This window comes from Seriola dumerili, unplaced genomic scaffold, assembly GCF_002260705.1.
Source record: "Seriola dumerili isolate Sdu_G_001 unplaced genomic scaffold, Sdu_1.0 BDQW01001178.1, whole genome shotgun sequence".
Lineage (NCBI taxonomy): Eukaryota > Metazoa > Chordata > Actinopteri > Carangiformes > Carangidae > Seriola > Seriola dumerili.
Window position 1 is genome coordinate 20,930 of NW_019175433.1, and position 15,487 is coordinate 36,416.

At 39.0% G+C, this 15,487-nt stretch overlaps 2 protein-coding genes across 5 annotated transcripts; one reads left to right on the forward strand and one right to left on the reverse strand.

Annotated features, from left to right (window-relative positions):
- The first annotated feature begins 1,607 nt into the window (after positions 1-1,607).
- Positions 1,608-4,696, forward strand: LOC111238018 (arsenite methyltransferase-like). Of its 3 annotated transcripts, none has more exons than XM_022767381.1 (10): positions 1,608-1,751; positions 2,110-2,243; positions 2,736-2,886; positions 2,965-3,101; positions 3,228-3,297; positions 3,379-3,460; positions 3,581-3,712; positions 3,781-3,923; positions 4,077-4,226; positions 4,531-4,696. In XM_022767381.1, the coding sequence occupies exons 1-10, from the start codon at positions 1,716-1,718 to the stop codon at positions 4,606-4,608; spliced, it is 1,113 nt and encodes a 370-aa protein (XP_022623102.1). In that variant the 5' UTR covers positions 1,608-1,715; the 3' UTR covers positions 4,609-4,696. The 3 variants fall into 3 exon arrangements, with proteins under 3 accessions (XP_022623102.1, XP_022623103.1, XP_022623104.1); XM_022767382.1 differs by having other exon boundaries at positions 4,104-4,226; XM_022767383.1 differs by having other exon boundaries at positions 3,043-3,101.
- Positions 4,697-8,110: 3,414 nt separating this feature from the next.
- Positions 8,111-15,298, reverse strand: LOC111238016 (apoptosis-inducing factor 3-like). Of its 2 annotated transcripts, XM_022767375.1 has the most exons (19): positions 15,179-15,298; positions 14,105-14,200; positions 13,860-13,969; positions 13,648-13,757; positions 12,615-12,659; positions 12,426-12,507; positions 12,019-12,131; positions 11,817-11,903; positions 11,619-11,710; positions 11,363-11,493; positions 10,963-11,078; positions 10,792-10,863; positions 10,503-10,566; positions 10,217-10,293; positions 9,803-9,920; positions 9,589-9,687; positions 9,408-9,483; positions 9,213-9,317; positions 8,111-8,435 (listed from the first exon to the last, which is right to left on the reverse strand). In XM_022767375.1, the coding sequence occupies exons 2-19, from the start codon at positions 14,191-14,193 to the stop codon at positions 8,405-8,407; spliced, it is 1,617 nt and encodes a 538-aa protein (XP_022623096.1). In that variant the 5' UTR covers positions 14,194-14,200; positions 15,179-15,298; the 3' UTR covers positions 8,111-8,404. The 2 variants fall into 2 exon arrangements, with proteins under 2 accessions (XP_022623096.1, XP_022623098.1); XM_022767377.1 differs by lacking the exons at positions 13,648-13,757; positions 14,105-14,200; positions 15,179-15,298 and having other exon boundaries at positions 8,112-8,435; positions 13,860-13,963.
- Positions 15,299-15,487: the final 189 nt, after the last annotated feature.

Here is a 15,487-nt window from a genome sequence, read left to right on the forward strand (position 1 = left end):
GGGTATTTGTCACGTTCACTGTCGCTTACGGCCATACCACTCTGAACAGCCCCGATCTCGTCCGATCTCTTTGCAATCAGCAGAGGACCTGCTGCTCCTGCTTCAATACCTGTTACTTGCACCTCTGCACTTTTGGGACAGCACAGATCACAACCGTAAACACACTTTTGTATTCAAATGTTACAAGTTGACATGTTGAGAGCCAAACAAGCAAGCAAACAAGCATAACAGTGAAAAGGAAAGGCTCCTGCGCAAGACATAAACACACAGCTTTGTGCATGAAGGACATATCATCATGTTTAAAGAGGGTATTTGTCACGTTCACTGTCGCTTACGGCCATACCACTCCTGAACACGCCCGATCTCCGATCCGATCTCGAAGAGCTAAGCAGTCGGGCCTGGTTAGTACTGGATGGGAGAGACCGCCTGGAAATACCAGGTGCTGTAAGCTTTTTCACATCTCTTGCAATCGGCAGAGGACGCTGCTGCTCCTGCTTCAATAACCTGTTTACTCTGCACCTCTCTGCACTCCTTTGGGGACAGCACAGATACACAACGTAAACACACTTTGTATTCAAATTATACAAAGTTGACATTTGAGAGCCAACAAGCAAGCAAACAGTGAAAAGGAAAGGTCCCTGCGCAAGACATAAACACACAGCTTGTGCATGAAGGACATGATCATCATGTTTAAAGAGGGTATTTGTCACGTTCACTGTTCGCTACGTGCCATACCACTCTGAACACGCCCGATTCTCGTCCGATCTCTTTGCAATCAGCAGAGGACGCTGCTCTCCGGCTCAATAACCTGTTACTCTGCACCTCTCTGCACTTTTGGGGACAGCAAACAGATACAACGTAAACACACTTTTGTATTCAAATGTTACAAAGTTGACATGTTGAGAGCCCAAAAGCATAAGCAACACGTGAAAAGGAAGGCTCCTGCGCAAGACATATAAAACACAGCTTTGTGCATGAAGGACATGATTCATTTCATGTTTAAAGAGGGTATTTGTCTACGCTTCACTGTCGCTTACGGCCAATACCACTCTGAACACGCTGCCGATTCGTCCGATCTCGGGAAGCTAAGCAGGGTCGGGCCTGGTTAGTACTTGGATGGGAGACCGCCTGGGAATACCAGGTGCTGTAAGCTTTTTCACAGTTCTCTTTGCAATCAGCAGAGGAGCGCTGCTGCTCTGCTTCAATATACGCTCGTTACTGATCTGCACCTCTCTGCACTTTTGGGACAGACAGAGATCACAACGTAAACACACTTTTGTATTCAAATGTTACAAAGTTGAGACATGTTGAGGGAGCCGCCAAACAAGTGAGAGCCAAACAAGCAAGCAAACAAGCAAACTGTGAAATGAAAGAAAGACAGAAAGAAAGAAAGAAAGACATTAACTCACTTCTAGTTCCATTTTGCTGCAGAAATATTTGTTTTCTTTTCTTTTCCTTTTTTCCAAAATAACTTTTTTACTTATTTGGGTTTTTTTTGTTTGAACTCTTTTTAGATTAAGTTAAATTTAAATTTACTGACAATTGTCAAGAATTAAGCTTTTATTCTGAAAGAATGAACCGGAAAAGTTTTTTGCGCTGGTGACGGTTTCAGCAGAGGGCATATGTGACTGAACTTTGATTGTACCACGGTGTTTGGCCTTTGTCTGGTGTAGATAAACTCTTTTATGTAGCCCTATTGTAATTTTTCGAAAGTAATGGCGACTTGTGACGACGTGCGGGACAACGTGAAGGTACTTCTTCTTAGTTTGAATCAGACACCGTCCAGTTTTATCTTCTTTCGAAATTTAGAGTTTTTTTCATCTAAAGTAACTCACATTGCACAGCAGTTGCTCAATTATATGTACTTTTTACATTGTAGAAATTTCTTAACTATCGTTACACAATAACAGGGCCACGTAAGTTACTCTAATGCTAACAGTATGTGATGGTAGTGAAGATGTTATTTTGTTTGCTAGTTTTGAAGTAGACTGCATGCAAAGCAATGTAGTTTAATGATAAAGTAGTTGTTGACAATTTGTTATACGCTGACGAAAATGGTGTTTGTGTGTTTTTGTGTGTGTGTGCTTGTGTGTGTGTGTGTGCGTGCAGAAATATTATGGCAGTCGACTGGAGTCCTCAGGTGATTTGCAAACAAGTGCTGCCTCCTGCAGTTTGCACTGCCGCCCAGTGCCAAGAAGTGTCACAGATGCACTGAGCCTGGTTCACCCGGAGGTGACCAAAAGGTATAGTTTTCAGTCTTTTCTCACCTTTATATTGCCTCTTCATCATATACGTACATGTTCAACAGTAGCTGGAAGGTGCAGTGGTAATGAGACAACAGAAGCATGACACACAGACAGGGCACATACAAATCAAACACATACACAACAGACATTGTTGTCTCACACTGAGCACAAATCCTTTGTGATCGGGACACAGTTTCATTGACAAATGAGTTATTGAACATCTCTGTAAATACTCTGGAAACCATACACATATTCCCAAAAAAGCCTTTGCGACCATTGTCAGGTGTTGTCCAGTATACTGAAATTCAGACATTAGCTCTCCCATGAGTCATGTGTGACCTACATCTCGTGGTTAAAAATGACATCCACTAGATAAAACAGTTTTACTTCTGGTCTTTCTTAAATCATTTTCATCCATTACACCACATAACTATCTCTGTGATGTCTCTATGCTTTCCACAGTAATTTTCATAAACTTAATACTTCCAGATTCTTCGGTTGTGGTCTTCCATTCCCAGCAAAACTTGATGGCTGCAGGGTGCTGGACCTTGGCAGCGGCTCTGGCAGAGACTGTTATGCCTTTAGTAAACTTGTTGGACCAAAGGGACATGTGACAGGGATCGATATGACAGAGGAGCTGGTAATTACACATGCATGTACACACACCTTTGATACTGGATATTTGCACTTTCTACTGATTTAACTTTTCTCTCTTTAGATTACTGTATCTCGTCAGTATACTGAGTATCATCAGAAGAAGTTTGGCTATAAGGAGCCTAATGTGACCTTTGTCCAGGGGTACATGGAGAATCTTGGTGAAGCTGGCATACAGAGTGACTCAATGGATGTTGTGCTGTAGGTTTAAAACCTTGTTAAGACTCTACAAGATCTGCCAATGGACTGTCTGATCTGTTCCTATAATAGAGCTTTGACAGGCTGATAAACAAAACAGTTTTTTTTCCTTTCTTCTAATCTATTCAGATCCAACTGTGTAATCTGTTTGTGTCCTGATAAAAGAACAGTGCTACAGCAAGCCTACAACATGCTAAAGGTGAGTCTGAAGAATTTCTACCATCTAAATTAATGTGAAAAATACTAATGGAAATCATCATCACTTACTCTTTTTACACAGGAGGGAGGTGAAATGTACTTCAGTGACATGTATGCCAGCAAAGTTGTCCCTGACCACGTGAAACAAGATACAGTCTTATGGGGTAAAACAACACTGCATCATTATCTAAAATGCAATGTAAAGTGCAGGAATACATTGTAGACACCCTGTGTCACTGACACATAGTTTATATTGGCTGTGATCTATTTCTTTTCGGTGTTAGGTGAAGGAATGGGTGGTTCTCTGTTCTGGCAAGACCTAATTTCTTTGGCCCACAGTGTTGGTTTCAGCACTCCACATCTTGTTTCAGCAAGCCACATTGCTGTCCACAACAGTGAACTCAAAGCAAAAGCAGGTAACAAAATCAAGGATAAAATTTAGACTTTTGATATATATGAACAATCTTCGTTCTTCAATTTGCAGGTGACATCAGCTATGCTTCAGGCACTTACCGGCTCTTTAAGCTGCCCAAAAGTCCTGTCATGTCTGAGGCAACAGTGACCTATAAAGGGACTCTGGCAGGTTTCCCAGATCAACTGGACTTTGATTCATCACACTGTTTCAAGGTATAATAAAAATGGCCAAACAGGCCAGTACTGAATTGCTGATCAACGATTACATAAGAGCATTTAATAACCTGTGGCACATTGTTCAATCAAGAAAAAATAACACGCACTGTATATATTAACATGAAAAATGGTCTTTTATTTTGTGACTAGGTTAATGTTTACTTTTGTGCTATGCAGAAAGATGTTGCAGTGGAGGTAAGTGGAGAAATGGCAGAAATCATCCGGAGTTCCCGTTTCTTCTCTGATTTCAAAATTCAGATGTTGGATAAACCAGACTCCAGCTCAGAGTCAACACCACAGGTAGCTGATATTCTGGGTTTACTGGCTAAGATGCTTTCATTTTACATGGCTCATTACAAACTGAACCCAGATGGATTGTATTGTTGACCCACTTTTTGCATGCAACAATTAAATTAAATGATCTTTTAATGATTTGAAATCATTTAATTATTGTAATGTGCTGCATCAAATATTTAAATACAAGCCTGTATAGCAGTTGCACAGCTTAAGCTTTGATAGTAACAAACAATTTGTTTGACATATTTAAGGTTTGTTTAAGGTTCTACATTAACAGAGTGACCCTTGATATTATTTTTTTCCTCAGTACTGCCACCTCAATCCATTCCTGTTGGCTGACAAACTGGGATCGTCTGTAAAAAAATGCTCCAAAACAAGCAAATAAAGACGCAGCCGAATACAGAGGAAACTGTTCTGAAGACTGAGGACAACTGCAAAAATAAAATAAATAAAACGTTTTTTATTTAAAGGTTCACAACAGGCTGATTATTTTTTATGTGCAAGCCATCGCATATTGTAGTGATGTAGTTAAGGAAAGTTTTTTTTTTCAGATAATGGTTTGGTTAATGGACATGGTTTATAAATACGTTCATCGCTGTGGTAATATAATAGTAGTGTTAATGATGTCACAATAAAATGACTTAATTAACAAAGTAATTATACTTTCTCATATTTTGAACTCATTGAGTAATTCCACTTGAGTAAAGTAAACATGTTAAATAAAAAGTTTTTCATTTCCCAACTTGGATCTTGCTGTTTTTGTAGTCAAAATCTGTTCTCTGCTGCAACCGTGTAATATAGAAGAGACATACACTGACAGGTGTTGCTTATCTGATCAAGTACTTGCAGCCAAGAAGACTATTAAGGGAGATGTTAAATGAACAAAAAGCCCAGTTTGACAGAAAAGGACAAACAGAACAGATTCAGAACTGCAATTAATAACAAAAGTGGAAAAAAACCCAAACACAATAATCACTCCCTAATGTGTTTGATAAAAAGGGTTTGACCACACATGAAGATGATGTTTTGTCTATTTCAAAACTAAATATCAGACAGTCAATACACAAAACAAATTAAGTGTAGTAGCAAATGTTATCTATAAATGAAATTTAACTGCCATAAAAATGTGTTTATGTTGTCATTTGATATGTTTTGTTTGTACACATTGTGATTTATTTTATGATATGATTATATATATATATTATTTTTATTGGATATGTGCAGGTTGTAGGAACTAAGTTTGTGCCTGTGTTGCACAGGAACACTTTAAATTTGCTACAAACTTACATTTTACCTCAGAAAAAACGTGGAGTTGGATAAAGGTTAGTTTTGTACTCGATTAAGGTTTAAGTTTAAAAAGGTGATGCAGTGCTGTTAATATTTATTTTGGTCCATTCATTCACTCTTGGTCATGTGCAGCCAGCAAGGTATGTTATTTACTTTATGTGTCATCTTGTGTGTTTATTTTTACGTGTCAGTAGTGTGTTTTAAAACAAGTGTGTGTGTTTACTTTTTACAATATTTTTACAATAGGCATCTAATTAGTTCGATGGTGGTGGTAGTCATGGTGATGATGGTGCTGTTTGAAGTAGAAAGAATATTTCCATCAGTAACAACGAATCGTGGTGTCGTCTATTTCCTGGAGGGAGTGACATGAGCAATGATTTATTGTACTGTGTAACATAAACAACTGCAGGGGGAAAAAATCCAGAAAACACATCCTGCACCCACAGGCTGACAACAGTAAACATGATGACGATAATCAGTGCTGCTGAAACTCCTAACTTAACAAATTCATTTAATACCTGAGCATTAAAGCAACCAGATTCTAGTTCATTAAAGATACTATGAAGTGCTTTCTTACCTTTTCTCTCTTTATCCAAATTTAATTTCAAAATCAGACACTGAAATCACACACTACAGGGTTTACACTACAGTCAAGCCCGAAATTATTCATACCCCTGGCAAATTTTGACTTAAAGTTACTTTTATTCAACCAACAAGGTTTTTTTTGACCGGAAGTGACACAGGCTTCTCCCAGAAGATAATAAGACGACGTACAAGAGGAATCATTGTGGAAAAAAATATTTCTCATCTTTTATTTACATTTGAACAAAAAGTGGCATGTCCAAAATTATTCATACCCTTTGCAAACTGTCACAGTCTATGGGAAAATCCAAAGTTCTCTACCATTCCAAATAGTCCAAGCTGTTCTAAAGCATCCTAATTACCCTTATTCATTGGGAACAGCTGTTTTAATCAACTTAACAGGTGAAAAACAGCAGCTCTCTGCAGTTGGTTTGTGGACAGTCATGGCTAAGACAAAGGAGCTCACTGTGCATTGTGGCTGCTCACAAGTCAGGAAAGGGCTATAAGGCCATATCTAAATGTTTTCAAGTTCCAGTGGCTACAGTGCAAAGTATTATTAAAAAATACAAGACGTTCCGCACTGTGGAAAATCTCAGAGGATGTGGTCGGAAGCCAAAAGTGACACCTGTGCTGGCCAGGAAGATAGTGAGAGAGGTGAAGAAGAATCCAAGGATCACCACCAAGGCCATCCTGGTGAATCTGGGTTCTGCTGGTGGCAACATCTCAAGGCAGACAGTCCAACGGACACTGCACACTGCTGGGTTGCACGGACGCAGACCAAGGAGGACGCCACTTCTCCAGACCAGATAAGGCACACAAAAGCCCGCTTGGCCTTTGCAAATGATCATCTGGACAAAGAAGAAGACTTCTGGTCTTCTGTTTTATGGTCAGATGAAACAAAAATTGAATTGTTTGGCCACAATGATGTATCCTTCATTTGGCGTAGAAAAGGAGAAGCCTTCAACCCTAAGAACACCATCCCCACTGTCAAACATGGTGGTGGGAACATAATGCTTTGGGGGTGTTTTTCAGCCAATGCACCAGGGAGCCTAATCACAGTAAACAGCACCATGAAAAAAGAGCAATATATCAAGATGCTCAACAACAACATCAGGCAGTCTGCAGAGAAACTTGGCTTTGGGCACCAGTGGACATTTCAGCACAACAACGACCCAAAACACACAGCAAAAGTGGTGAAGAAATGGTTAGCGGACAAAAACATTAACGTTTTGCAGTGGCCCAGCCAGAGTCCTGACTTGAATCCAATTGAGAATCTGTGGAGGGAGCTAAAGATTAGGGTGATGGCAAGGAGACCCTCCAACCTGAAAGAGTTGGAGCTCATCGCTAAAGATGAATGGGCAAAAATACCAGTGGAGACATGCAAAAAGCTGGTCAGCAATTATAGGAAGCGTTTGATTGCTGTAATAGCCAATAAAGGCTTTTCTATTGATTATTGAGAAGGGTATGAATAATTTTGGACATGCCACTTTTTGTTCAAATGTAAATAAAAGCTGAGAAATATATATATTTTTTTTTTTTTTAAACACAATGATTCCTCTTGTACATTGTCTTATCTTCTGGGAGAAGCCTGTGTCATTTCCGGTCAAAAAAAAAAAAAACTTGCTGGTTGGATAAAAGTAACTAAGTCAAAATTTGCCAGGGGTATGAATAATTTCGGGCTTGAGAACAGTATAGTAGATTAAGGCATTGCATTACACATGAAACAAGTCTCAAATGTAAATGAAAAATAGTGAACAAACTATTAATGATAAACATTCATATGTTTGTATTTTAGATTTTTAAGGAGGTACTCCTAAATATACTATAACTCCTCAGACAGGTTGAGTGGAGTGGCTAAAATTACTGTCTTTACTATTTCTATACTAAGTACTATTATTGCTTGGAACTTTAAAATTTGAAGTACACAAAACACATTATGTTGTACAGCTAACAATCACAACTTGTGATGCTCTTCACGTCACATTATTAGTATAGCTGTGGTCAAAAACCTGGAATAAATACAGATGAAACTGCTGCAAGTCAGTTTAGTTTTATTCAGGCAATGCTCATTACATAAAGATAAGATTATTCACTGGGTATACAAATTGCAAATTCAATAAAGCTGTGTTTTTCTGCCATGGTAACGGTTGTCTGAGTAAGAGCAGACAAGAGGTCTGATTGGCTTTCAGGAGACCTGAGGCAGTAAATGGAGCAATCCACCTTGGCACTATTAAAGAGAGGAACAAGGAAGAGAGAGGCAACTTCAATCGTCAATGAGAGGTGTTACACTCCTGAATACAGCAGACCTTATGTCACATCTGCAGCCATGTCAGGTCATCAGCTCTGAAAAGATAAAGGAGTGAGAAAACAAATATTTAATAAAGAATAGCATGCAGGTTATGAGTCTTATCCTGTGAATGGGGTTTGATGTTTACATGGAAAATAAAGAAACCCAATAACGTACTGTATATCCCCTTATAGTGTTTACATGAATATAACGTCCTCCAGGCTTCCAATCTAGTCTGTTTTTGGAGCAGGTGGTTTTTGGATCAAATTACTATGTTCAAAGTTAACAGTGGTGCTAATAGTGAATGGCCTACAGAGAATTATCACCCAACTCTGCTGTTACCGTCGGTTCTACACAGTGTTTCAGCATCTTTCAGGTCATTGTTTCACAGCTGCCCCTTGCCCAGCAGCACCAAACAGCATACAGATAAAGGCAGTGGCTACCTGGTGAATATAGTGAAGTATTTAGAAGCTAAAGAGCCAGATATTTCTGTTGCCTGTTGTCTGGAGTTGGTGCAAAACTACAAGTGGAGTGAATATTAAATTCACCAGGTGGACACAAACACAACTCCAATTGAATGCTAATGTTGCTCCTTAACTGCCAGGTGTGTAAATAACCAACATATGCTAACAAGTTCTCTATATCAACCAATAAGGTCATTACATGTCAATTTTGTGTTCACAGCATGTTTCTGCTGCCCCAATGTGGCCAAAAAAATCCATAAATGCAGGAGTAATAGTTAAAGCTGAATCCACTGTAGGTAATTGGTGCATTTCACTTCCAACCATGTGTGACAGATAGTCCGGTTTGTGTGAATGCAAGATGCCACTCACTGAGCCTGTGCCTTTTTTAAAACATGGCCAGAAGCCATCAGCTCTGCGAGACGAGCCACCGCAGGATCGAACATCAGGCTGGCCGCAGCTACCACCACCTCATCCCTGTTGACAAAGGGGAAATGAAAGAAGTTTGACACAAATGGCATAAATTCATAGTCCACCTGTATCAGCAGTTATTCATCAGTTGCTCACTTTATGTAAAATGCCAGGAATTTCCTCTCTTCCACTTTGCCTTTGAATATAATTTCTGTGTATCCTTCCCCATAGCCTAGAATGAGGAAATGAAAAGGGGTAATGAGAATCAACACAGCCAGGGCATAAGGTGACATTTTCTCCATAAATACTCTGTAAATAGAATAAATAAATACTCTACCGGTGTATCTGATACTCTTCCCAAGCAACACAGTCCAGAAGAAAGGAACAGACTCAATTTTGGTTGGTTTGTTTAGCATGTTCAGTGCAGCTACTCTTCCTGAGATAAAGAAAAAAAAGAAACAGGCATCATAAAGGTAAAATCCAGCTTCATCAGCAACCCCAAACCGAGGCACATAATATCAGCCTTTGCTTCTTTGACTTCAGTCTCTTACCTTGAGCTTGTGACATTTGCCAATGACCAATGTTGACTCTTTGGTCTCCACGAATGGCCAGAGGGAAGGAGGTTACATCTCCAGCGCTAAAAATATCTCCTATATTGGTCCTCATGAACTGTTAGAAAGGATGAAGGAGTTTACAGCAAGAGCCTCAGGATTAGGTTTACAAAGACATGTATATACAGTATATACACCGCTATTCAGTTCCGTCACCTGGATGCAGCTGAGGGTTTCACATAATATAATACATTCATGTTTGGCCAAAAATACTCAAACAAGCAATTCAAATCAACTGCAACCATCAGACAAAGTTGTAAATATAAATCTGTGAAGCCACGTTCATGCTTCATTAGCTATATCAGTATCACAGTGATTACATTTAGCCTATGTCCTCTATTTACTGTGTGTTACCTTGTCAACAATCACAGCTTTCCTTGAATCCATCTCTACCTCACTTCCAGCCAAGAAGTCTGAATTGGGGATTACACCTGAAAAACAGATCTTTGTATTTGATTTTTGGCGATCTTTGCAGAACAGCACAGGACACCGTCTGAATGTGAAGGACTTGTTAACAAATCAGCAACAGTCCACATATTAAAATGTCAACACCTTAAAATAGTACAAAACTTGTGTTCTGTTATATTAATGAAAATTGTACTGTATATGCCAACACCTTGAATTAGAATAATAACCTTACCGATTCCAGTAATCACCACATCAGCTTCCAGGACTGTTCCACTGTTTAGTACAACCTCCTTCACCTGAAAAAAAAAAAGAATATACACCATGACTGAAGCATTACAATTGCAGTTTCAGTGAAAATAGGCTTTTTTCATCAAATACATTTTGTGTCAGTAAAAAAGGCACAGGTATGCTCACTGTCACACTGTCATGGTTTATATGGACACTTGAATACAATGGAGACATTGTTGATTTTATTATTGACACCTACAAAGTCTATGCTGGTAGAAAAAAGGTAGCGTTACCTTGCCGTTCTCCCCTTTAATCTCAGTGACTCTGTCATTCATGTAAAACTTCACATTTTGTTCCTCCAGCATCTTATGGGAGAAAATTTTGTTTTAAAATTCAACATTCAATAGAAGCTAAAGATAACAGTGTTCTGACAGTGATAGATCAGTCCCCTCTTAGGTACTTACTTGCATCGTCATTTTGCCAATCTCCGTGCCCAGAGATCGCTCATACGGGTATCTGGTAGTGCCAACCATGGCCACACTGGCAGCTTTGTCTGATAAGAATGATGCTACCTCCATACCTATTGTGTGTAATAGTCATGAAAAACACTTGAATAGCCTGCAATTTTGGTATGCAATAGAGGCGATTACATGTGTCATAAAGCAGCTTTATCTTGTACTGTCAAATATTTAAATTGCATTTTTAATATTTAGCGAGAGGGCTATGAATCAGGTAATGACCCTCCAAATAGAACATCACGTTAATCCAATAATCAAGACAAAAACAGACACCTACAAGCTCATGTTTACAAAGATGAACACTATCAATTTCTTTTTGCAATGTAAAGAAATAAAATTTGATAACCTATGAAGGAGGCCCCGATGATGACAGCCCTCTGGCCAAGACAGGAGTTGTGAATATCTTTGGCATCTTCATAACTCTGCAGTAGCTTTACTCCCTGCAGGTTACAACCAGGACAGCTGAGTGGCTGCGCTCTGTCAACAAAATAAGGATTATTATTGTGCTGTTGTAACATGAAAATCTTGCAACTCAGCAATTACAAATGTTTTTCATTGCTTTTGTTTCTGAAAGATTTGAGCAACAGGATGATGAGTCTAACCTACAGCCAGTTGAGATGAGGAGCTGGTCGTAATGCTGCAAAATGCCATCATTCAACTTCACTGCCTTCTCAGCTGGGTTTACTGACACAACCTGCAATACAAAACACATTTCTTAACAAGGACCAAAGAGAGAATTAGTTTTTTTCCAAAAGATGGTGAGAGTACATCATAAATAGATTGTCCCCTTTGCCTCTCACCTCCCTCTGTGTCCACACCTCTATTCCATATTGCTGATAAAATTCACTTGAGCGGAGGAGGATGCTGCTGCTGTCCAGGTTCATAGCCTGAAAGGAGGCAATGCCATTTACTAACATCTTGCATCTAAATACAGGATGATCAACACTTGGATACCAATAGATAGTAATACAGGTTACCTTGCCATTATGGTCAAGTTCTTACCTTACTCAGTTTGGGTTTGTCAAATGGAGGAAGGGTATCTTTGGTGACCATGATGATTCGACCTTGGTAGCAGTTCTGTCGCAGAGTCTCAGCACATACCAGGGAGGCAGGGCCTGAAATCACAAAATGTTCAGTGTGTAATTTTTCAAAGGGTACTTTACCCCAGAGTTGGAGCATAAGGAAACATGGTAACACTAGACCACCAAATTAACTTGCGCATCATCTCTAGACCTTAATCTCTTTCTTCATCCTTCAAAATATAAACCTTTTAAAATACAAAAACTGAATATTTAAGCTGCAACCAAAACTTTGTTTCAAAACAGTGCAGTGCCTCCAACCTGCTAATCTCTTCAAATAAAATGACTTTGGACTTATAATTTAAACTCTTAGGTACATCCAATCCTTACCCCCTCCTATGAGCAGAATAGTATGTTTGATGTCTGGTACCAAGCTGCACATCTCCTTCACTCGCTTGGTCAGTTTAAGAGACTGAGGGAAACAAACAAACAAGGGACTGTTCAAAATAGTGTATTTTAACACAAAATAAAAGGAAACACTGTGGCTGTTTTAAGCGTTTTTAACTTGCTGTCTCTTACTTTTGTGCTGATGGAAACGTACACCTTGCCATCCTCAACTTTGACCTGTTAAAATAATATAAAAAAATCTCTGTAAATTCAGAATAATGTTTCCAGAGGTAAAATGTTGACAAGAGCATCCACTGTTAAAACAAAAAAAGAAAAAAAGAAAGTAAAAGAAAAAGAGAAATATTTCAAAGAACAAGGAAGTACCTTGAACAACAGTAACCTTTGTTAGAGGAACAAAATTTTGGTTAAAGCTGGAGTGCGGGCTTCTTTCTATAAGATTGTTCATGTATTTGTACTGCACTTTATAGACATGCCCTGTTACTTTTGATGGTATATTTGACACAACAATGCAACGAGTAATGCAACTTTTTTGACATTTTAGTGTTCTTGAAAATCCAATAAACATATTTGGAGAAAAAAAATCTGGTGTGAGACCATGTGTGGGACTTTTACATATAAATGAATGTCCGTTACATTCTAGCACATGCCAAATTACTTCACACAATGCTGACTAAGCCTATCAGCAGCAGATAAATCTCTCCATATTTCGCAGTAGACATTTTAAGTATAGTGTGTGTGGCGACATTCCTGTGCTGGCACACTGGTAGAAATGTATTTTAGGTCAACCATAAGTTATTGGTGCAGAGGCAGCCATTGGCGTGGCTTTTACTTGTTGGAGAGTGCCATTTGTGGAATTACTTAGAAAAAAGTTCCACACTGCAGTTTTCACCAAACATACTCAGTGAGGTATTTATTCTGAATTTGCATACATAATGATAGAATGTAACAGCTGACAAAATATTCCTATTTTATTCGATTACGTTCTTTGTCAAAACAAATAGTAAGATATCTAATTTAACTTTTAGATATTTTTTAAAAAGCCTGCAAACTTCATCTACCTTACAAAACTTAAACCCAATTCGGGTTAATAAATGGGTCCACTAATTTGTACAAATAAACCGTCACACATGTGACTACACTGTAAACTGGGGAGAATCTCTCTTCTGGATTTGTTCCTGTGAAACTGCTGAAAGACATTTTTCACCTTATAGCTGGGCAGGCAGTCTAGACCTGGATACTCTTCAATATCTCCAGTTCTGACATTAAAGCAAGCACCATGAAAGGGACATCTGACTCTGTCACCAACCAATGCTCCTGGATTATCAGAGGACATGCATTAATATGACTCAATTCAATGCAAAAAACATTTTGTTAAGTTATTTATTGAGATATTGGTATATAGAGATGAAGACTTACCTTTGACAAGAGGAGCATTGTAATGAGAGCACTGGCTTCCAACAGCACTGTACTGACCGTGGGTACGGACAAGCAACACCTTCTGGTCCCCTACAGTTACTTCCTTCATCCTTCATAAACACAAAACAGACAAGGAGAGAAAACGGTGAGGAAAATGTAACTTTCAAATACAAATAAGTCAAATTAAGATATCATAAAGTATTGATCATCTTGTTTTTCCAGTGAGAAGAACCCTTGTGACTTACTGCCCATCTTTCAGGTGATCCTCCTGACATACCAGTCCAGTCACCTCCTCCTGCTCCTCACTTTGACCTGGTTGTTGGCACTGATTCATACTGTAACTACAAGACGTGGATATGTTGAGAAACCTATAGAAACTTGTATTATTATATTATAAAACCTGTCTGCTAGGCTGACTGGCCTTGAATTACAACTGGCTTTGGTTGGACCAAAAACAGGCTCAGCAATGGACACATGGGACACAAGCATTAAGGAATTTCATTTAAATGTACATTTTATTAGCCTAGTATGTTATTGATCTTAGTTTTTTTCTTTATGTTAACCACAGGGCCAAAAATTAACACTAATATAAAATATATCCCCCTGTGGAAAAGTTTTAGGCACATGATGTTTAGGCTCTGATCAGGCATCTGTTCAGTTCCAAATTAATTCTGCAGCATGACAAGGAGCCCAAATATACAGCCACAAAATCACAAAGAACTATCTCCAATATCGAGAATTCCTAAAACGGTGGGGACCTCATAAAATGGCCTGTTTCGTCTAACCAACAGTCCAAAACCCACAAATATTTAAGGTAAAACTGGAATAGCAGCCAATTATTACATTTGAGAACATGGCATTATCAAACATGTGGCATTTTTCGCTCTATTAAAATAGTTTTTCTGCCCACCCATTACTCAACTAATCATTGCAGCTGTACACCATACACATTTGATTTAGTGTTTGTCTGTTTACTGAACATGAAGTTAACTGATGAATAAAAACGAATCATGGCATTATTTAAGTACCCTCACTTTCATTTTTCTGCCTAAACCTTTTACACAGTGCTGTATATTCCCATAACAGTATTTACAGCTTTTGGTTTTAGTTGACAGAACAGAAATCCAAGTCTTCAACAGATATTGTTATTTTGAAATCAGACGCCATAGCGTTACAGTGAAGAATGAAGATGAGAGACTGTAGGCTAACATGTAGATGTGAAAAGCACCATATGTTATCGATTATATATGGCCTCTGTATACTTCATACATGGCAACATTTATCAGCGAAATATCAAAGCCCGGAAACGCTGAGCTCACCTGCTTTCTTCTATATATCAGTGGTCATGTAACGATGCATCTGTCGTCATATACTGCTCCTCTGCAGCGTTTCCAGCAATGAGGCCAAGTACGCGCACTTAACGAAAACCGCCCGCGTGACAGCCAGCCGGGGTCCTGTGTTCCACCGCGAGCTCCTCCCACCACCAACCGTCACCGGGGAGGGATGAGCGACTAGATTTACACCGTGAAGTCTAGCGGATGGAGATTAGCCACGGACACTGAGGATGAGTAACAGCAGTCAGTAACAGCAGTCAGACAGATTGATGGACGCTGTACCTCGTTGTAAAT

Bases quoted from the DNA above. Each gene is read 5' to 3' on its own strand.
- LOC111238018 (XM_022767381.1), top strand. From the start codon at position 1,716: ATGGCGACTTGTGACGACGTGCGGGACAACGTGAAG. The intron at 3,102-3,227 runs GTAGGTTTAAAA...TAATCTATTCAG, and splicing joins GACTCAATGGATGTTGTGCT to ATCCAACTGTGTAATCTGTT. The intron at 3,298-3,378 runs GTGAGTCTGAAG...CTTTTTACACAG, and splicing joins AAGCCTACAACATGCTAAAG to GAGGGAGGTGAAATGTACTT.
- LOC111238016 (XM_022767375.1), bottom strand. From the start codon at position 14,193: ATGAATCAGTGCCAACAACCAGGTCAAAGTGAGGAGCAGGAGGAGGTG. The intron at 12,508-12,614 runs GTAAGAGACAGC...TGTTTCCCTCAG, and splicing joins ACGTTTCCATCAGCACAAAA to TCTCTTAAACTGACCAAGCG. The intron at 10,864-10,962 runs GTAAGTACCTAA...TTCTCCCATAAG, and splicing joins TTGGCAAAATGACGATGCAA to ATGCTGGAGGAACAAAATGT.